At 40.7% G+C, this 23110-nt stretch overlaps 1 protein-coding gene across 8 annotated transcripts in view; it reads right to left on the bottom strand.

The window, feature by feature from the left end:
- The window catches only part of Cnot1 (CCR4-NOT transcription complex subunit 1), a 78464-nt gene that overhangs the window by 53424 nt on the left and 1930 nt on the right, over positions 1-23110 (bottom strand). For all 8 annotated transcript variants that reach the window (XM_038312263.2, XM_038312260.1, XM_038312262.1 and 5 more), the window contains exons 2-4: positions 9265-9528; positions 878-985; positions 24-122 (exon numbers count right to left, since the gene is read on the bottom strand). In XM_038312263.2, the coding sequence (XP_038168191.1) occupies positions 24-122; positions 878-985; positions 9265-9366 (309 nt within the window). In that variant the 5' untranslated portion in view covers positions 9367-9528. The remainder of the gene's footprint in view (positions 1-23; positions 123-877; positions 986-9264; positions 9529-23110) is intronic.

Raw genomic sequence — 23110 nt, 5'->3', positions numbered from 1 at the left:
TATTGAGATAAAATTATACTAACCTTCTGGTAGTGCAATGGATTATCAATGGCATATGACAATGTCGAGATAAAATTTGGCTTTGTAATCAGCGAGGCACACTCCTGAATCAGAAACTGTGTCTTCAAAAAGATAAAAATAAAAATAAACTTCTATTAGCTTCTATTAGCATTAACCATCATCTCACATAAAGAAAGGAAAAGAGAACCTACGAACATTAGATGCTGAATAGTTTTTACTATCAAAATTAGCTCTTTATTCCTGGGTGGTGGTGGCGCACACCTTTGATCCCAGCACTCGAGAACAGAGGCAGCACAGAGGCAGGTAGATCTCTGAGAGTTCGAAGTTAGCCTGCTGTACAGAGTGAGTTTTTGGGTCACTCACGACTATTACACAAAGAAGTCCTGCCTTGAAGAAAAAATAAAACAAAACAAAAGAAATCTGCTGTTTAAAAATCCACTTAACTATATAAAATGTACCAGCAACAAGTATTAAACCAAAATGTACACATTAGAGTCCATTAGTAAGTCACAACACTATCATAATTAACTCTGACAAGACTGAAAACCAAGCCAAAGACATCTCATTCAGAACATGAGATATTCTATCTGCCTTGTCAAGTAGGTCCTCCCCAATTCCTGCTTCCTTCATCAGGCAGATCCAGCAGCAGCTCCATAACCCTAAAGTAGACTGTCTTCAGTATGTAGCCAGGCAGAAAAGAGAAGTATAGGAAAGAATCCCCAATACCTCTTAGCTACCTTTGTAAGATTATGTTCTGGACATTATCCTGTACATAGTGTTCATAAATTATGCCCAAAACTGCAAATTTACAAAGTGATTGGGGATAATAAACATAAACTCTTAAATCCCCAAATACCTGATGGAAATCTTTGCCACTGCTTTTACCATCGCCACTGAAATCCACATGTGAAAATAGACAGCGTAATAAATGCCTGTCTGCCTCAGGACCGTGCCGATTCACAATCTGAAACACAAAAATATAAGTTTAAAGGAAGATTTGGAAAAAAAATAAGGACTAGGGATATAGTTCAATGCTAGCACTTGTCTAGCACGCATGAACACTTTGGATCTCATAAATAGAAACAGTTCTAGGAAAATAAGTCCCTGGGTAAATTCACCTTATAGCAGCAACAGTTACAGGAAATACTGTTGAGCATGGTGGCAAAGGCCTAATAAATCCTAGCTCTTGGGATTCAAAGAATGGAAGGTCAGGACTTCAAGGCCAGCCTCAAGCTACAGAGAGAAAGTTTAACCAGTTTGGGTGGCAGAAGACCCTGTTCACAAAAACAAAAGCAAATTATTGGAGCCACTCAAGTAGAAGTACCTGTATGCAATGATTACTTTTAAATTTATTCATTTTGAATTGGCTAAAAGAACGCAAACCTACGAACAATTAACACACGTAACTTGGCATGGTGGTCCACATTCACACCAAAAATATGTAAAGTTTATTTACTAAATGACATTAACTTGGGGTTTTCTATTTAGCAGTTTTATAGCAAACACTTCACAACTCAAATTTCCTTTAGCAACCAATTCTTGACAAACCTTACACTCACAACAGCCAGATCTAAATGAATCTGCAGACAACTTGATAGCTCTATCAAACTTCAGTGCTTTAAATGCTGACCTTGAACTTTCCCAGATTCTTGTTTCTTTAATTTCCAATGGCTGTACCTGCTACCTCTAACTGGAAGAGTTCAGGCAAGCCTGTTCTCTTCTAACTACCTTGTCTAAAAGAGCGGCCTCCCTACCTCCATTACCTCTTATTTGTCTTTGCTTTTCTCCACAGCATTTACTCTCACTTAACAATTCCCCAAGTAGCAGGAGATCAGGGAATTTGTATAGCCTAGAAAGGAGCCTAGCAAACATTGTGGGTAAATAGTTACATTTGTTAAATGCTGATATTAAGATATCAAAAATACTCCAGGAAGGAACTACTGGCAGTTGATGGCTAAGAGATGAATAGTTACTCTCCATTGGGGAGTGGCCACTCACGCCCTAGTGCCGTGGTTCTCAACCTTCCTAATGCTGCGGCCTTTTATTTCAGTTCATGTTGTGGTGAACCCCAACCATAAAATTTTCATTGCTACTTCATAACTGGAATTTTGCTAATGTTAAGAATCATGATATATTTTTTTTTTTTTTTGGAAATGAGGGCTACCAAAAGGGTCACAACACAAAAGCTGAGGACTATTGCCCTAGTAGATAGCCACACTAATTGGACTCTGAAAGTTATTAATAACAACTACTACAAACAAACCAAATGTTTATGATTCTGGGAAGAAGATGGGGTAGGGAGACTAAGGGCAGTTAGACAGAGGTAGTGGTGGGTGGAAATGATCGATATACATTATATACGTGAAATTAAAAGAATAAAAAATACTATTTAAGTGCTGGAGAGACAGCTTAGCAGTTAAGAGCACACACTGCTTTTAGAGGACCAAGTTCTCTTACCAGCACCCACACCGAGTAAGCTCACACTGCATGTAACTCCAGCTTGAGGGATCTGACATTTTCATCTGGCCCCATAGGTCCATATACACAAACATGTAAATATAAATCTTTAATATATGGTGTATATATTAAAGACATTAAAAATAAATCAAACATAGTGGCATATGTCTTTAATTCCAGTAACTAGAAAGGCAGATGCAGAAAAGGTGAAAATTTAAAACCATTCGCAGGGACATAGCAAGATTAAGGCCAATGAAGACTACATAAGACTCTGCCTAAAACAATAAAAGAGCACACCAATTTATAAACCAATATCAAAGGGTCAGACATGAAAATACATGCAAGTATATACAGATTGAGCAGCTGTATTTCAGAAATGTTATGTATACACATATACGTACATATATGTATGTTTCAATTAACGCGAGAAAGAGAACATGAATTTGAAAGAGAGCAAGGAATGGTATTTTTGGGAGGGTTTGGAAGGGGAAATATTAGGGGAAAATTATATTAAAAAATAATAAAATTAATAATAAAATTAACTTCAAAAAAGGCATTTCAGCTAGGCAGTGGTGGCGCAGGCCTTTAATCCCGGCACACCTTTAATCCCAGGAGAGGCTGGCAGATCTCTGTGAGTTCAAGGCCAGCCTGGTCTACAAGAGCTAGTTCCAGGACAGGCTCCAAAGCCACAGAGAAACCCTGTCTCAAAAAAAAAAAAAAAAAAAAAAAAGAATAAAAAAAAAAGAATACTCAAAAAGGCATTACAAACATCTGGGTATGGTGTATATGCTTGTATTGTAATGCCAGCACCAGGAAGCTGAAGCAGGAGGACTTCAAGTTCTGGGCACCATGGGCTACAAAATTTATTATAAAATTTAAAAACAAGCTGGCTGTGGTTGCACACATCTTAAATCCCAGCACTCAGCAGGCAGAAGCAGGTGAATCCAAGGCCAGCTTGATCTAGAGTAAGTTGCAGGACAGACAGAGCTACTGAGAGAAATCCAGTATCAAAATAACAATAGACACAATATTGGTACTTGTTTACATTACCACAAATAGATGAAATTATGTATGAAATCTGCTCTAAATAGGGCAAACAGGCTGACTGAAAACAGATTATGTCTTGAAATAAAGTTAGAGGATTGATAAGTGTAGGTTTCTTGTGTTATACTTTATCCTTCAAATTAGATGAAGTTGGAAGAGTGTTGAGTTCAAAACCACTCTGTCACAAAATACCCCCAGACCTAAATAAATGGAGACAGATGGATGGATGGATGAATGAATAACGCTAATATTTTTAAAATGACCATAAATCAGCATTTTTAAAAGAGAAACCAAGCAATTTCAGTGTGAGGCTTGCAGGGGTGGTGGCTATGGAGGCCATACTGAATGAGCTGTGATGGCTCTAAAGAATTTTGAAAGAAAACTTCAGTTCAGTTTCCAAGAGCACACAGTTTCACTATGCCTGGTGCCTGGTGTGAAGCAAATACACTGACATACACAAAGGCATCATGCTGCATGTCTTCTACTTTGGTGGTGGGCAACTACCAGCACAATGCTAACCACAACCTTTGAGCAGCGTCTCCCTTGGGGTCACATATCAAATATCCTGCGTATCAGACATTTACATTAAGATTTATAACTACAGCAAAATTATAGCTATGAAGTAGCAACAAAATAATTTTATGGTTGGGGAGGTCACCACAACATAAGGAACTGTATAATAAAGGGTTGCAACATTAGGAAGGTTGAGAATCACTGCTCTAAAGTATGTGTGCAAGGACTACTGCAGACTGAGCCCCAGAACACTGGGAATAGAGCACGAAGGTCATTGCATCCACAAATCTCAGAGAAACCAGGAATGTTTCTCTAATACAGACTTATCTTTCCAATGAAAAAAACGAAAAATCTGTTCTTCCATTCAGAAAGCTGAGAACTGGACAAGATTAACAGCCTAGTGATCTGTGGTTATCTGTTTGGGCCAGGCCAACAATCTCTTACAATCAAGACCTGAGGTGGCTAGCAATCTATCTAAAAGATCCTGGTAGCCAAAGGCTCCCCGAAGCTTCCACAACCAGGACCAGAATTGGCTAATAATCCAAATAACCTCTAGTGCTATGTGTATGACAGAGACCAGGCCAGACCTTTAGGCTTTTTAGGCTAGTACATGCAGTGTGTCTCTAAACTCATCTTCTTGAAGGAAATGACGTGTACTGAGTTCAGTTTCAGTGTAATTATGCTTCTTTGTGCAATGGGGATTGTATTACACCAGAAGACATTTTCCAAATTATACTGGATTTAAATACATGGGGAATAAATCGCCTGTTATTAGACTCCCAGAAGTCTGATCCAGGATGACTAGTCAATCTGCACTGTTTTCTTATCTCTTCAACGCGTTTGCTTCCCTGTATGACAGCTGCAGGGCTTGCCCACCTCAGAACAGGCAGAGAAGGGAAATATCTCACTGACAAGGCCTTGAAGACGGATTAGTAGTCAAGGCCATTCTAGCTGAAGTGGCCCTGGGTGTGGCGGGGATGGCCGGTCCCATCAAACTAGCTGTCTTCAAGTACAAATCCTGAAGGCAGTCTCATCTGTTCTCCGTGCCAGCACCTGAGGTGGAGGCGGAAAGAGATGGGGGATGGGACAACACAATACTGGAACAGGGCTGTCTGTCCATCTTTACCTTTACTTTCCTTCATTTGATGTCTGCCTCTGCCTGAGAGCTGGGATTAAAGGCATGTGCCACCACCTCCCAGCATCAAATGAAGTAATTTCTACATTTTATCTTCAAGTTTAATTACTAGACCTAGACATGGTGACATACGCCAGTAATCCAAGTTAAATGCCTACACAGAAAAGCTTCATCTAAAAAACACAAAATTATTAAATAATTTACTCATGCAGAGCTGAGGAAATGGATCAGCAGTTAAGAGTACATACTGCTCTTACAGAGGACTTGGGTTCAGTTCCCAGCACCCACATCACAGTTCACAACCATTTGTAACTCCAGTTCCAGGGGATTTGATTTCCTCTTCTGGCCTCAATGGGCTTCTGCACGCACATGGTACACATAAAACTCAATAATTTATTCTTTCTTGCATCATAGATCTAACCACATAACTAAATGTCAGGCATTGGAGGAAGATATTCTTAGACCTCAAGAACTTATAAGGAAAAATGAGTAAGCAAATTCTAGTACAACCAGATCATGTAGGGCAGCGCTGGTGTCACAGGTTCTCACTTCTAATGTCTAGTAGCCAACAACTGGCTTCTCCAGGATTTGCCTGAGTTGTAGAATTTCAATACCTAAGAACATACCATGCTGGGGCAGCCTTCATCCACAGCAGGGATATACAACATGGTCTAGCCCTTTTGAGCCCAGAGTGGTACTCTTCTGATATGACTTTGAAGTTAACATACAATGTTAACCTCATTGTTAACATTACATGTATGTATTAATTTATCTGGTTTCTCAGAGAGTTTCTTTGTGTATCTTTAGCTGTCCTCGAACTCATCTGTCTGCCTGTAGATGTACTTATTTGGTTTTTCAAGTCAAGATTTTCTTTGTGTATCCTTGGCTGTCCTGGAACTCAATCTGTAGAACAGGCTGTCCTCAAACACACAGAGATCCACCTGCCTCTGCCTCCTGAGTTCTGGAATTAAAGGTGCGCACCACCAATGCCTAGCATTAACGCAGGTTTTACTGGAGCTGAACCACAGTTCCTCAGCCAGACTGTAGGTTCTCAGTCTCACCCCATCCTAACCTGCAGAGCTGACACATTAGTACCTGCTTCCAGGAAATACAACCTCAACCTGTATCACAGGCCCAGTTTAAGAAGGCGAGAATAAGAGATCCATACAAGGTTTGTAGAGTAGGCACCATGGGTACACATGCATAACCAATTTGAGGCTACAATGAGTCTGTCTCAAGAAACAAAACAGTCGCGTGATGGTGGCGCACACCATTAATCCCAGCACTCAGGAGGCAGAGACAGGCGGATCTTTGTGAGTTTGAGGCCAGCCTGGTCTACAAGAGCTAGTTCTAGGACAGGCCCCAAAGCTACAGAGAAAAACCAAACCCAACTAAACCAAACAAAAACCAAGCAGGGACTGGAGAAATGACTCAGCAACTGAAAGCATTGTATATTCTAGCAGAGGATCCAGGTTCAATTCCCAGCACCCACAGTAGCTAACATCCATCTATAACTCAAGTTCCAAGATTTTCTATGACCTTTTTTAGCCTCCATATGCCCCAGGAATGCACACAGTACAGAAATACAAGCAGGAAAAATTCTCACATAAATAAAATATTTTACAAATTAAAAGTGTGCCAGATGTGGTGGTGCACACCTTTAATCCCAGCACGCAAGAGACAGAGACAGACAGATCTGTGTGAGTTTGAAGCCAGTCTGGTCTACAAAGTGAGTTCCAGGACAACCAGGGCTGTTACACAGAAAAAACCCTGTCTCGAAACAAACAAAACTTTTTTAAAGAGGCAAGATGGTTCAGTGCACACCTTTAGTCTCAGCACTTAGGAGGTAGATATGAATTCAAGGCCAGCCTGCAGAGTGGGTTCCAGAGCAGCCAGAACTACACAGAGAAACTCTACCTTGAAAAACAAACAAAAAAAGGATGGCTCAGTGGGTAAGGATGGTCCCTTAACACCAGTTCTGGGGTGGGGGGTGATGCTCTTCTCTGGCCTCCCAAGGCACTAGGTAAGAACAAGGCATACATATATGCTATAGGCAAAACAATCATAAATAAAATTTTGCTTGACATGGTGGCACACACCTTAAATGCCACAGAGGTGGCAGTTCAAGGCCAGCCTGATCTGTGAAGGAGTTCAGGCCAGCCAGAGTTACATGGTGAAACCCTGTCCCAAAAATGGAGAAAAAGGAGAAGAAAGGGTATCATTTAAAAAGGCTAACATATTCCTCTCCATCTCCTATATATGCAGATATACTGTCTTTTAAAAGATAGTTAAGAAAGATAACAACTTAATACCCACTGCCCGTGGGTAGAATAGGCAAGCTAACCAATCAGTTCATGTATTACACATTTTTTAAGAATTAAGCAAACCTACAATTGTTGCACACATACCCCAAAATAAAAGACCAAAACTAAATACCAATACGTAAATCCTTTCTTAGATTTGGCTAAGAAAATCAGGTATATATTTCACTTATGTTAGCTACCTATGAATCAAAATCAACTACAATTAGAGAAAGGAGAGAATTAAATGTGGTTTAATTTGGTTTGGTTTGAGACAAGGTTACAGGATGCTCAGGCTGGCTTCAAGTTCATAGTAATCTTTTTGCTTCAATATTTAGCAATTCTGCTTCAATCTCCAAATGGGACTATACCACACTCAGCTACTTTTCATAGATTGAATGACATACTAACACATGTAAAATATACACTATAGAAAGCAAGGATTTAAGATTTGGTTATCTTTTTCTTTTTTTAATGTCCGTGTCTGTGAACAATAGAAGGACACTGGATCGTCTGGAACTGGAGTCATGGGAAGTTGTAAGCCACCCAAGGCAGATGCAGGAAGCCAAATTCCAGTCCTCTGAAAGAGCAACAGCAGGTGCTCCTAACTACAAAGCCATCTCTCCAGTAGTGTGGGGGGATGATGATGATTTAACAGGTAATTGTCCAAAGATGTAAAAGTCAATACATGGAACACAAATGTTCAGCATCTTTACTTGTGGATCAAAAATATTTCATACCCAACAAGATGGTTAAATGCTAAAAGACAACAGTTACTGAACTTGTGACCTCATTCATGCTAAGCAAGAACTCGACCAGAGCACCTTATACTTTCAGGGCAATTTCAACTTTTTTTTTTTTTTTTTTTTTTTTTTTTTTTTTTTTTGGAGACAGGGTTTCCCTGTAGTTTCTAGAGCCTGTCCTGGAACTAGCTCTTGTAGACCAGGCTGGCCTCGAACTCAGAGATCCACCTGCCTCTGCCTCCAGAGTGCTGGGATTAAAGGCGTGCGCCACCACAATTTCAACCTTTTATGTGTGCTGTGTGCATGTATGTGTTAGCATGTGGGAACATGTACCATTACAGATACATGAGCGTAAGAGTGCCTACGAAGTCCCAAGGCTGACATCAGATGTCTTCCTTCATCACACTCCACTTTACAGACTGAGGGAGGACCTGTGGTTAAACAGAGTTCATCACTTATGGCTAATATGGCTAGTCTTCATTGCCCTGGGATTCTGTCTCTCCTTCCAGTGTGCTGAGGTTATAAGTAGGCTGCCAAACTTTCTCAACTTTTATGTGGGTTTAAGGAATCCTACTGCCCATCCTCACATTCAATACACAGTAAACACTTTTCTCTAAGCCATTCATCTTAAAGCTGAAGTGGAAAAAAAAGATAGAATTAGACCAAATCAAGTCAGATCATGTTTCTTTTATGCTATTGTTGTTTGTTTTTTGAGACAGGGTCTCTTTATGTAGCTATATCAGGCCAAGAACTTGGTAGGTAGACCAGATTGGCCTTAAGCACAGAGATCTATCCACCCCGCCTGCTTCTCAAGTGCTGGGCTAACGGCATGTCACTACCCCTGGCTTCATGTTCATTTACAAGTAGAAAAATAAAGGATAAAGAAAATACTCATAGACTGGTATAAGGTCTGTTACGTACTATTATTAGTAAAGCAAAATAAAATGAAGGAGCAAAGTAACCTCTCACACAACATCGTCACATAAATTGCCAATCAACTGGCTATTTGTTTTTGCTTCAATGGTATTTACATACTGAATAAAATACTTACATGCTGTATTTCCTGCTGGCTGGCTCGGTAGTTTTTCTTGGTTAAATTGTCCACCAGGTAGCTGATTTGAGACAAGGCCAGCGAGAGCGAGTCAAGATTCATTGCTGGTTGGGGCGGAAGCAGGCGGCCGAGCCCGGCGCAAAATCACCATTATTCCCCTTTAGTCACCTCAGAGGCAGGTTAATGCTTTCTTTGTAATTAGGCTATCTCTGTTATCTGTATAATATCTTCAGTTCTTCTTTACTCTGTTCTGAAACATGGCACCTGTTTAAAAATAAAATTTCAGAATTCAGTTGGTGGGGAAGGCCAAGTAATTTTCAACTTTCATCTCTCATTATTTAAAATGCTATTAAAGACACTTTAAAAAATATTATGTCTCCTCTACCACTGCAGATTTTATTTAAAATGCCAAGCTTTTAAATTAAAGACTCTTCCAAGAGTTTAAATTTAATAACACAACCTGAAGCTTTAGAGATGTCCATTTTATCAATTTCAATTAACGTCAGAACCAACAGGAGCAGACTTGGTTAAAATTTGGGTTTGACACTAGGCCTCACTGAGCCTATTGGCTGAGATCAGGTGTAAATTAGGGTCTAGGTAAACTCACCGCCACTTTCAGCTCCTCTCTCCAGAGTATCCCTGGTTCCTAAGGCTCCATTTATTCACTATTTCCACACTACTGCTTCAGAATCAGATAGTTTGATGTTAAAGTTGTACTTCAGGGTGTATACTGTAGGTATTTAAATGGTTAACTGAAAGTCAAGTAAGAACTCCAGAAGCCAAAGCTGAAAGTGATCACAAGATAATTTAGACTGGAGAGATGACTCAGTGGTTAAGAGAACTGACTGCTCTTTCAGAGGTCCCGAGTTCAATTCCCAGCAACCACATGGCGGCTCACAACAACCTGTAATGAGATCTGGTGCCATCTTTTGGCCTGCAAGGACACATGCAGACAGAACACTGTATATATAATAAATAAATCTTTTAAAAAAAAATAATTTAGACCCTCAGGAGGCAGAAGGATCTCTGTGATTTCAAGGCCAGCCTGGTCTATATATTGAGTTCCAGGCCAGCATAGGCTATTCTACATAGTGAGTGAATCTGTATCCAAAAAAATAAATAAATAAAAATAATAGTTTAGAAAAGAAAACCCAAAACTGTAGTAAAGCTAAAATGACAAGCTGTTCATTAGTTTATTCCCAACCATTCTAGTCAGCTAACAGAAACAAATACCAAAGCACACCCTTTTCTCCATTAGAAATTTAAAACTTTTGTCATTTAAAGCATAAATTAAGGTAATTTTGCTTTTTACAAGATTTATTTACACGCATGCCTGTGGAGGCCAGAAAAAGCAACAGGAACTCTTAAACTGGAATTATGTAGCCTCATTTGGTAATTGGAGACAAAACTCAACTCTTCTACAAGAGCAGTAAGTGCTTTTAACCATGGAGCCATCTTTCCAGACCCAACTTCATGAACATTAAACCTTTATCTTTTAATTTCTTCATGGTAATCAAGTGTTTATCGCACCAATAATCTTGAACCTTGATGAAGACTATATTCCTACTAAGTGGTACATATGCCTCTAAATCCTAAAGCAGGAAAATCAGTTCAAGATTATCCTTGGCTATGAGCTCAAGGCCAACGTGGCTGGCCTACATTTGAGACCTTGTCTCAAAAAAAGCAAGACTATTTTCATTGCCCCAAAGTTTAAAAAAAATATATAGATTTTATCAGTAGAAATAATTTTCTTTTTGGGGGGGTCTTTAAGATAGGGTTTCTTTGTAGCTTTGATGCCTGTCCTGGAACTCCCCCTGTAGACCAGGCTGACTTTGAATTCACAAGTGATGGGATTGTAAGGGCTTGTGCCACCACTGACCAGCAGCAGAAATAACTTTTTTTAAAAAAAAAAATATTTTATTTATTTATTTATTTATTATGTATACAACATTCCTTCCATGTATGCTTGCATGCCAGAAGAGGGCACCAGATCTCATTATAGATGGCTGTGAGCCACCATGTGGTTGCTGGGAATTGAACTCAGGACCTCTGGAAGAACAGTCAGTGCTCTTAACCTCTGAGCCATCTCTCCAGCCCCCAGAAATAACTTTTAAGAACAGAAAATGGCTTAGTGTCTATAACTTAGTGTCTATAACTACAACTTCAGGATTCTGTTGCTAGCCCTCTTCTAGCTTCTGCAGGGGCTGCCATGTGTTAAGAGTTAGTTCTCTCTCTCTCTCTCTCTCTCTCTCCCTCCCTCCCTCCCTCCCTCCCTCCCTCTCCCTCTCCACACACACACAAACACACACACACAAATCTTTTTAAAAATCAGCAGATATGAAGTACGAATATCTCTGTGAGCTCTATACCTGGTCTACAGACCATGTAGACACCATGTGGGTGTCTGAAATTGAACCCAGGTCTTGTGGAAGAGCAGCCCAGTGCTCTTAAGCACTGAACCATCTCTCCAGACACCACATAATTTTTCAAATCAGTTTTTAAATTATTTCTGCAAAATATCATCAGCCAAAATGATATTAAAAGCATATTTTACATTAATAGTATTGACAGAAAATTACAAATATCTGGGTTGTGTGTTTAGGTATTTACCACTGATAGAATACTTGTCAGCATGTATGTGGCCCTGGAGTCTAGCCCTAGCTCCATAAAACACTACCAACCACAACTCTCACGTATCCCTCACCTCCCACGTCCTAGAGTGAATCAATGTGATCCATGTCCCCTAAAACAAAACTAACCACTCCTCCCTCCAAGATGATGGTTTACTTTTTATTCTGATGATCCCACATAATTTTTCTTTGAGCTCCTTACTAGCTTTTGGTCTAACATAAGAGACCTCAGCCTTCTCTATTTTTTTAGTCTACTTCAGTCTATGATTTTAAAAACCGTCTACAACATTAACTCTCCAATTCCACCTCCAGCTCAAGCCTCTCTTATGGTGTCCAGATTTTTATTACATTTCCTGATAGCCAACATACAGTATGTTTTTAAAAAGCAAAAACTGCGTTCGCGCTCTCCCCTGTTAAAAGAAAAAAAAAAGGAAAAAAAAAGCAAAAACAAAAACAAAACTGGTCTTCCCACTCACTTTTGTTTACATGCTTGCAAAGTCTTCCCAATCTCAACAGATACTATTGTCTTTTATTCATACCAATATCTTAAACTCCCCACTCCCTACACCATGTGCTCCTCCTACCATACTTAAATCTGATAATCTAAAGATCATTTTGTCTCTTACCGGAATTACTATGATAGATTTCTAACCTCTCAGATCCTATCTACTTGTCTTCTCTGTAGTCTATTATCAATATAAACAGAGAGAAAAGTTTTGTGTGGGTGTGTGTGGAAGTCAGGGGTGAAGTCAAGATGTCTTGCTCTATCTTCTGGGGTGGGGGATGCTTGGGAGTCTCTCACAGAACCTGGAATCTCTGCAAAATCTGCTGGCCAGCAAGCCTCTCTCTCAGGCCTATCTGTTTCCACTCAACTATGGGGGTAGATCAGATGTCTAGCTTGGGAATCCACTCGGGACACCATGCTTATACAGGAGCACCCTGCCCACTAAGTCATCTTCTAAGCCCTAAAAACTTGAAAAAATAAGAACATGAAAAACTTTAAATGTTACCCTGTGCCAAGTGTGGTGGCACATACCTCAAACCCAAAAAAATCAGAGGCTTTTTCTTTGCCTTGTAATTTTTTTAATTTATCTTTATTTTATGCTTGAATGTTTTGCCTACTTGTATGCCTGGGTACCACATGTGAGCAATGCCCCTGGAGGCTAAAAGTGTCAGATCCCCTGAACTGGAGTTACAGGGAGCTGGGAACTGAAGCCAGGCACTTAGGAATCTTAATCACTGAGCCACCTTTCCATCACTACTGTAAAGAAAAAATTAGGTGAACAGAGCTCCCTACTCTCATTCCACTATAGTTTTTCCCTTTTCAGCTGATTTTTCTTTTTATTGAACTATATATATTTTTCTCCACTCCCCTCCCTTTCTCCCTCCTCCCATAATCCCCACTCTCTCAATTTACTCAGGAGATCTTGTCTTTTTCTACTTCTCATGTAGATTAGATTCATGTGTGTCTCTCTGAGGGTCCTCTTTGTTGTCTAGGTTCTCTGGGATTGTGAATTGTAGGCTGGTTTTTCTTTGCTTTATGTCTAAAAGTCACTTATGAGTGAGTATATATATTTGTCTTTCTGGGCTGGGTTACCTCACTCAATATGATGTTTTCTAGATCCATCCATTTGCCTTCAGCTGATTTTTCTTGAAAAAAATATTTTGATCATATTCTTTATCTTCCCATCTCCTTCAAACTCCTTCCCACTTAGTACTCAACCTCTCAAAAAAAAACTAACAAAAATATTAGTTAATACAAAACAAGAAGTACATAAGAAAATATGGAATGGATTTTGTGTTGGCCAACAGTATATGCCCAAGAATGTGGTTGATATAGTGACATTCCCTGTAGAAAACCTATTTCCCCTTTCCAAGTAGTTATTGACTGCAAACAACTTGTTTAGGGGTGGGACTGTGTGTGGACTTCCCATTCTCCCTGATGAGATTTTGTTTGATTTGAACCTGTATGTATTTGTATGTATGCCTTATCCCTGCGGTCATTCCATGTGTGTTATTTTTGAGACAGAATCTCCCAATGTTGTAGCCCTATCTGTCCTTGAATTCTCTAGTGCGCCTACCACTGAGCCTCAAGTGCTAGGACCTCAGATGGATACCACTACTTTGCCTAAATTATCTCAAGATTACTAAATTTCTAGCCCAGTATAATGGCACATGCCTATGACCCATCTCTCAGGAGTTTGAGGCTAGATTAAAATTTCAAAGTCAGTCTAGACCCTAGCAAATAACAAAAATCAAGACTGCCAAATAATTTTCTAGTATAGTAACTTCATGTAACTGGTAGAACAGGATCATTCTGTTTTTATACCCAGCATCTGATTACTTACTTACACAGATGACTGAAATGTTTTAACAATTTCATTTGAAAACCAAGCCTTGGGAGGCTCAGCAGGTAAAACACCTCCTGCTGACAACCCGAGTTCACTCCCTGGAACAGAGAGGAGAAGAAAAAAAAAACAACTCCTGAAGGCTGTCCTCCCACAAACACAGAGATGTTTAAAAAATAAACAAAACAAAGTCTTAAGAATATGCGCCTCCCGGAGAACCTAACTTCAATTCCCAGCACTGCCATCAGACAGCTCACAGCTCTCTGTAATTTCAGCCCTAGGGGGAATCTGACACCTCTGACCTCTACAGGCACCTGCACAGAAGCCAGTGCCCCACACACCTTACTCCACAAAATCCAGTTCCAGAGGGCCCTACATCTTCTGACTTGAAGGTGCCAGGCACATACATGCAAGCAAAACATTCATACAAATAAGAAATACATCTTTAAAAAGGAAAACAATGTATTTATACAACACAATAAAAATGATAAAATCCATTTTTTTAAAAAGGTCAGAAAACAACTACTTCTTAAACAAGTCTCAACTCTTCCTTAAAACAAATGTATGAATCCTTCCAAACCCCACAGAAGTTGTTGAGTGTACCACCAGAATAGTTACGGTGGAAATACCTACCCACAGGAAACCAAGAATGGAAATATTCTGACACTAACATTAAAACCATCCCAGTCACACTATACTCGTTCTCCTTCACCTCTCAATGTGACAATGCTCCACAGGGCAAAATGAAAGCACTGACAACTTGTCATGACCACACTTCTAGAGCAGGGGCTCTCAACCTGGGGGTCACAACCCCTTTGCGAAATATTTACATCACAATTCTCAACAGTAGCAAAATTAGTTATGAAGTAGTAATGAAATAATTTTATGACTGGGGTCACCACATGAGGAACTGTATTAGGAAAGTTAAGAACCACTGTTCTAGAGGCTAAGCATTAAGTATGAGGGTACATAGGCAGACTCTCAAAATAAATATACCGTCAAAAAGAAAGGGCACTAACATGTCACAGCAATATACCACAAATTTATTTAAAAGTAATACATTTAAATATATTTATTTAAATGTGACTCATTTGAATATATTTATAAATTTACAAATATATTTAAGTATATTTATACTTGTAAATATATCTAATTAAATATTAAAGATAAGGCTATTTGTGGTGGGTTGGAAATACAGCTCAGTGGTAGAGTGCTTGTCTAGCCCACACAAGGCCCTAGGTTTGGTTCCCAGTAATACACACACACACACACACACACACACACCTGACCCCCCCCCCAAAAAAAAACAAGTATGTTATAAAAAGCAAAATAGTAACCACAGGGGCCAAAATTCATATAAACACATTTGGGGTATTTCTCCAATAACAGAACAAATAAAAGAAATTTCCATTGGTGTAAAGATTATCTGCAGTCCACAGAACTTTCTCAAAAAGGCAAATAACCACTTAATGTCATTTTCTCATCAACACCCGCTTTATGTCCTGTAGAAGGAAAAAGCTTAGGAAAGAACACTGACATTTTCACTGGAGAACACCAGCCAATAGAAGATGTGAGCCGGCGGTGGTGGTGCACACCTTTAATCCCAGCAGTTGGAAGGTAGAGGCAGACAGACCTGAGTTCAAGGCCAGCCTGGTCTACAAGACCTAGTTCCAGGACAGCTAAAGATATACAGGAAATTTTGTCTTGAAAAACAGGGTAGGGTGCTGGCAAGATGGCTCAGCAGTTAAGAAATGCCTGCTCTGCCAAAGGTCCTGAGTTCAATTCCCAGCAACCACATGGTGGCTCACAACCATCTGCAATGAGGTCTGGGTGGCCTCTTCTGGCCTGCAGGCATACAGGCAAACAGAACACTGTACACATATAAATAATCTTTTTAAAAAAAGGCACTGGGGGCTGGAGAGATGGCTCAAAGGTTAAAAGCATTGCCTGCTCTTCCAAAGGTCCTGAATTCTATTCCCAGCAACCGCATGGTGGCTCACAACCATCTGTAATGGGGTCTAGTGCCCTCTTCTGGCCCGCAGGTATACACACAGACAGAATATTGTATACATAATAAATAAATAAATATTTTTTAAAAGTCACTGGAAGATGCATTACTATTAAGAAAAGAAAAAAATCGGTATACTCAGACATATCTAGAGCATAACAATGGGTTCATGCACTTTATCTGTACCTCTCCTATCCCAGCTAAAAAGCAAAATTAGTAACTGAAAAGGCATAAACCACATGCACCACAGAAACATTGGCCTTTAAAGATAGTAGATCCAGCACTGCTCCTGAACTCACATATCCTAGGCTCATTTACAACGTATAATCCACGCACAGCTCATCGCCTCAAGTAGTTGGGATTAAAGCCATATATCATATTCAGTTCCAAAAAATTAATAATCTAGTCAGATAAAATGCCTCAGCAGGCAAAAGCACTTGCCACGTAGCCTAACTACCTGAGTTCGATCCATGTGCAATGAGAGAATAGACTTTCTTAGGTGGTCCTCTGACCTCCATGGTGCATGCACAAGCGCGCGCACCCACACACCCACCCACACACACAATCTCATGCACATGCACGCGTGCGTGCATACACACACACACACACACACACACACACACACACACAAGCAATCTTTAATTATGTTTTCGAGCCTGTAACATGGCTCAGTAAGTACTTGCCACCAAGCATGAAGACCTAAATTAAACTGAGACCCACATGGTAAAGAGACCCAATTCCCATGTGCTATCTCTGATCACAAGGACACTAGGGCTGGCAGAGGGCCCCCCCCTTAAATAAGTTAAAAATTGTTTTGAATGTTTAAAAATTCTATTCTTGGTCTTAGAAACGCCCAATGTCCGAAATGCCTTTAGAAAGGCTGGGAAGACAGCTCAGCGTTCAAATGTACTTGCTTCTCTCAAAAGGATCAAAGTTCAGTCCCCATGTTAAGTGCCTCAAAACCACCTTCAAGTCCAGCTCTAGGAATCCTACACCTCTGGCCTCTGTGGGCCAGCACACACGCACGCATACACGCACACCCCTCTTAAAAGGGGTAGGCTGGAAAGATGGCTCAGCGGCTGAGAGCACTGAATGCTCTTCCAGAGGACCCAAGTTCAATTCCCAGTACCCACAAGACAGCTAACAACTTTGTAACTCAAACATCTGACACCCTCACACAAATGTACACATAGGAAAAACACCAATGCACACAAAATAAAACAGCAAATAAATTATATTTTTTTAAAAAAACAGGGCTGGCAGCACTCGGGAGGCAGAGGCAGGCGGATCTCTGAGTTCGAGGCCAGCCTGGTCTACAAGAGCTAGTTCCAGGACAGGCTCTAGAAACTATAGGGAAACCCTGTCTCAAAAAACCAAAAAGAAAAAAAAAAAAAAAAAACCAGGGCTGGAAAAATGACTATGTGGGTAAACTTGCTGGGTAAGCATTAGGACCTAAGTTTAAAATCCTAGAACGCACGTAAAGCTGGACATGGTAGTAGGTGTCTATAATCCCACTGATCCTACAGCAAAATGGGAGGCAGAAGCCAGGAAAATCCCCTGCAGCCCCAAGACCAGCTAGGCTGGCATAGCGTAACAATGAACAAAGAGACCCTGTCTCAAAGTGAAAGGAAGGACTGACACCCACTGTTCTTCCCTGACCTACATTACCTTCAAGTGCACACACACACATACGTAGACAGACATACATTCTCTGTCTCTCCCTCCCTCCCAGACCCAGGATGCCACACTTCTCTCGGGCTGTTGGGAAGATAGCAGACATTCGGAACAAGTGTGCTTACCAAAAGCAGCTCGTGTTCTTTCAAAACAAAAGGGCCTTGCTAGGAGAAACTGGCTCCTTCAGTACAACAAAAATACTGGTCTAAGCTTCAAGATGCCCTTTCACTGGAACTGAGGGACCAGCCTGTGGGGTGTGGCAATCAATACGAAGATGCAGAGAACCACTGTCATCCACCAGGACTACATCAACTACATCTGAAACTACAATTCAAAAAGTGCCACAAGAACATGTCTGTGCACCTGTCTCTATGCTTCAAGAATATGCAGACAGGAGGCTGGAGGGAGCTCAGTGGGTAAGCACACTGGCTGCTCTTCCAGAGGACCTTGAGTTTTATTCCCAGCACCCACATGGCAGCTCTCAACTGATTAACTCCAGTTGTGGCGATCTGATGCCTCCAAAGACACCAGACCCACGTGGTGCACAAACATACATATAGGCAAAACACCCACACACAGATATAAATACCACATCGCTTTTTGTTTAAGAGCATGTAGGTAGGTGGTGTCATCACTATGGGCAAATGCGGACCCGAGTAACGTAATGCATTTCAATCTGTTCAAGGCTGCTGGCATTAAGAAGCAATTCTAAACAGCTAGGTGTGAGGGCACACACCTTTAATTCCAAAAGGGTGGCAAAGGTAGAGGGATTTCTCTGAACTCAAGGCCAGCCTGATCTGTAAAGTTCCAGGAGAAAGCCAGAGCTACAAAGAGAAGAAACCCTGTCTCAAAAAAACAGGAAGCGGGGAGGGGGAAGCAGCAACAGCAACAATCCTGTAAAATCCTGTAAATTCTTAAGACTAAGATTAACTCCCCAAAATTACCTCCCTCCCTCCCTCCCTCAAAAGCAATGATCCAAGGGCATTCTTCCTTTGGAACCCCTCCCACCCTCAAGAGTTCTTAACACCTTAGAAGTGAACTAGGCACAGTGAAATATGCCTTTAATCAAAGCACTCAAAAGGCAAAGGCACGTGGATATCTACCTGGTCTACATAAACTTCAAGCCAGGCAGAGATATATGATGAATATCTAAACACTCCCCACCCCCAAATGGGGAGAGGGGTGCGATGGGACGTGGTAGTGCAGACCCGCACCCATATGCCCAGGCAGCCTAAGGCAGTAAGGTCCCAGAGTCCCCAAGTCCCAGTCCAGGAGAGGAAAAAATCACAGGACTACTCCAACAATGAAAAGGAAGGGGGCAGAAGGAAAGCTGAGACTGGCTGGAGATGGCAGTGGTTAAGGTTAAGAGTACGTACTGCTCCAACAGAGGTCGCCTGCTGGGTTCCCAACACCACCCACACCTAGCAACTCACCTACTCCAGCTCCATGGGATCTAATCCTTCTAGTCATACACATACATACATGCAGGCAAAACCACTTAAAATTATAATATTAAAAACAAAAAATAAGACAGTGTTGTGTTAAATACTTGGAAGGCAGAGGCAGAAAAGTCATTGCAATTTAGATCAGCATGGTTCACATCACAAATTTCAAGTTAGCCATAGCTAAGTTCTGTCTCAACACAGAAAATGCACATAGTAGGCTGGGTATGATAGTTCAATTGTTAAAAGGTGTTTCCCACCTACACATGATGACTTTGAGTTTGAATCTCCAGACCCTTCATTAAAACACAGGAATTGTGGCGCTGGTCATTGGTGGAGATAGGAGAATCCCAAAAGTTCCTGGGCCACCTAGCCTGGCATATGCAGTGGGAAACCAACAAAGACTGTCAAACAAGGTGGAAAATAAGGCCCCACACGAGGTTTCCCGCTGACATCACTCATGCCAAGCCTGCATTCATTCACGCACACAATGTATGCAGTGCCTTTCATGGTACACGGCCATTCCTCAGCATTTCATGTAATAGGTGATCACGCCCCCCCCCCCAAAAGTTTCACACCTGTGTTTGAGATAGTCCCTCAGGTTGGACTACAACTCAAGATATATTACTGTCTCAGCCTCCCTGGTGACTGGATTACAGACATATACCATCACAAACAACTTTCTACTACAGTTTATTATTTCATTCATGCAAAGTTTAGGAACTGTATTTTAACAAGTATAACAAAATTAAGCCACATCATCAAAGTTGGGTTTCCCAAAATGAAAGACTGAAACGCTGTTTTGTTTTCGTTTTTCCAAGACAGGACCTTACTATGAACACCAGGCTGGCCTTGAACTCATGATTCTCCTACCTTGGCTTGAAATGGAATTATTGTTATTGTATCTGTGTATAACTCAAGCAAACATATGAAGATCAATGGACAACACTGTGGAGTTTTCTCCTTTCAGGGTCCTGAAAGACATTTCTTAATTAAATCTGTCCTGTTCTACTCTTCCAGAGGCAGCTTTTACATTTGTAAATCTTAACACAGGAAGGGTTTCAGATTAATGACTACCTTCTCAAAGAACACTTTTCAAAAGAATGACTCTTTATTTGCTTTACTGTAGTCCCCCAAATCTATAAAAATTAACATGAAAAACATGATGCACAGTGCAGGAGCTCATTTTGGTCCAGAGTGATGACCAGCACCTTTATCTCAGCTCCTGAGAGTCGGTTCACTGTGGTTCACTATGTAGAGGCAGGTGTGGTCTACATAGCGAGTTCCAAGTCAGCCAGTGCTGGACATAGGCTGTCTCAAGAAAAAAAAAAAAAAAAAAAAAAAAAAAAAACTGTGAGCCAAAAAACATGGGCCAGTAAGAAGGCTCAAGGGGAAAGTCTTTTCACCATCCCTGATAACCTGAGTTCAAGCTTCAGGACCCGCCAAGTGACAAAAACTGACTCCTACAAGTCAGTCATCTTCTGGCTTTCAAACCTGCATGTACATACATACACATAAATATAATAAAAACTATGAGCCAACAAAAAAGCACTATTGGGCTTTCTCCACACAAAATCTTAACAATATTCATTCTAGTACCATGCCCCAGACCATAAAACAAAAACAACCTCATTCGGATGTCACTTTGAAACAGAAAATTTATTCAGGGTCATTTAAAATATGCTTCAACTAATTTCGTTCCCTTTCAGACAGGATCACATGCACCAAAGCTAACTTGAGTTTAAGTTGGCCTTGACCTGATCCTCCTGCTTGAGCCTCAGGTAGGAGCCTGAGTCACTAGGTCCAGCTTTCCAGCTAATTCTTTCCTGTAAGTGCAAAGTTTTGTTCTTGGGTCTCAGTGGTTAAGCGCATATACTGCTCTTGCAGAGAACCCAGGTTCAATTCCCAGCACCTATGTGGGACCACTCATAACTGCTCCTAGTAACTCCAGTTCCAGGGACTCCAACGCCCTTTTCTAGCCTCATCAGGAACCCGAATGTACATGGTGCACAGACAAGAAGGCACATTTACACATAAAATTTTAAAATTTTGTTTTGCTTTTATTAAAAATATTATCCAAAGAGAAGTGATGGCACACACACATCCCAAAAGGGCAAGTGGTATATCTCAGGGGTAGAGCATTTGCCTAGTATGCTAATGTCTTGTGTACAAGCCCCAACACCACATACACAGTGAGTGACACCAAAGCTTTTCAAAAAGGCAGATACTATTTTGTATTAACTTAAGAAGTGTCATATGGGGGCAAATGCAATGCATCAATGGGTAAAGCACTTGCCACCAAGTCTGACAACCTGCATTCTGTCCTTGGTACCCAAATAGTAAAAAGAGACAACTCTTGAAAGTTGTCCAACCTATACATACACACATAAATACATATATACACACACGCATACACACACACAAATATATATACACGAGTACTGTGGCATGCACTCAATCATACAAATATGAACACACACTACAATTATTTTTTAAAGAAACCTAACTTTAGATAATATGGTGATGAATCTGTGATTATCTATAATCCTATGGTGCTGTAATCCTGTCAGTAAACTGAGGCAGGAGGATTCTGACCTGAACTACAACAGCAATACTGTCTCAAAACAAACAAGATGCTGGAGAGACAGCTCAACAAACCAAGGAAACACTTGCTGCCCTTGCAGAGGTCCTAATTACCAGGACCAACATGGTGGCTAAACCCACACATAACCCAGTTCCAAAGGATGCAATGCCCTCTTCTGACACCAGGCACACATGGTGCACATACATACGAGCAAAACATACATAAAAGTCTGAACTTTCAAAACTGACAGAAAATAAATAAAGCCAACTTCTAAGATTACAATCTTTAAGGGCTTCAAAATGGTTCAGCGGGTAAAGCATTTGCCACACCAGCCTGAAGACCTCACCCTTGATATTCACGCAAGAATGAGAATACTGACTCTTCCTACAGGGTTTCTCTGTGGAACCCTAGCTGCTCTGGAAATCGCTCTGTGGACAACACTGGCCTCTGCCTGGTCTGGGAGTAAAATACATCTATTTTTTTCCTCTGACCTCAACACCTGAGCTGTGGCACAAGAATTTGAAATTCACCCACGTACACACATACAACAAATAAAATTTTTTAAAAATTTTAATATTGGGCTTTAAAAAAATACTTCCAGGTATTCATTAGGGGTTCCTAAGCCCCACCCCTTGATTATCCTCCCTGGTTTTTGTTGTTCTTTGAGAAAGGTTTTGAGATTCAGCCTTGGCTGTTGACAAAAGAAACTGCTGAGGTCTTCATCCCTGCCTCTGTAGCACGGGGATTACAAGCAAGCCAGTACCACCACACCCGGCTAAAGGTCAGTATGGTTTTGGGCCTCACTTCTAGACTTGTTTCCACCATATAGGTGAAAAAGGAACAAATTCCTAAGTCCCTCTCCCTGCAGAAGACCCTTCACTAACTAGCACACTACCATTCAAGTGCAGGCATTGCTTGCTACTCTCAAGTCCAGCTACCATCACATCAGTCTGTTTTCCTGCAGACAAGATAATAATGTGGTGTCCTCCGCATCACTCAAAAGGATACCATTTACACTTCCGCCATTTTCACACATGTATCCCTACTCCTTTTCAGAGAAGTCATGAGGAAAATGTATGGCATTTTTTTTATAAAAAGCGGTATTTTTTTTTTACTTAATGAGTGTTTGAAAAAATTTCCATTGTAATCACAGAGGATCG

Source organism: Arvicola amphibius, chromosome 15, assembly GCF_903992535.2.
Source record: "Arvicola amphibius chromosome 15, mArvAmp1.2, whole genome shotgun sequence".
Classification (NCBI taxonomy): Eukaryota; Metazoa; Chordata; class Mammalia; order Rodentia; family Cricetidae; genus Arvicola; species Arvicola amphibius.
This window is presented reverse-complemented; position numbering and strand designations above follow the sequence as displayed.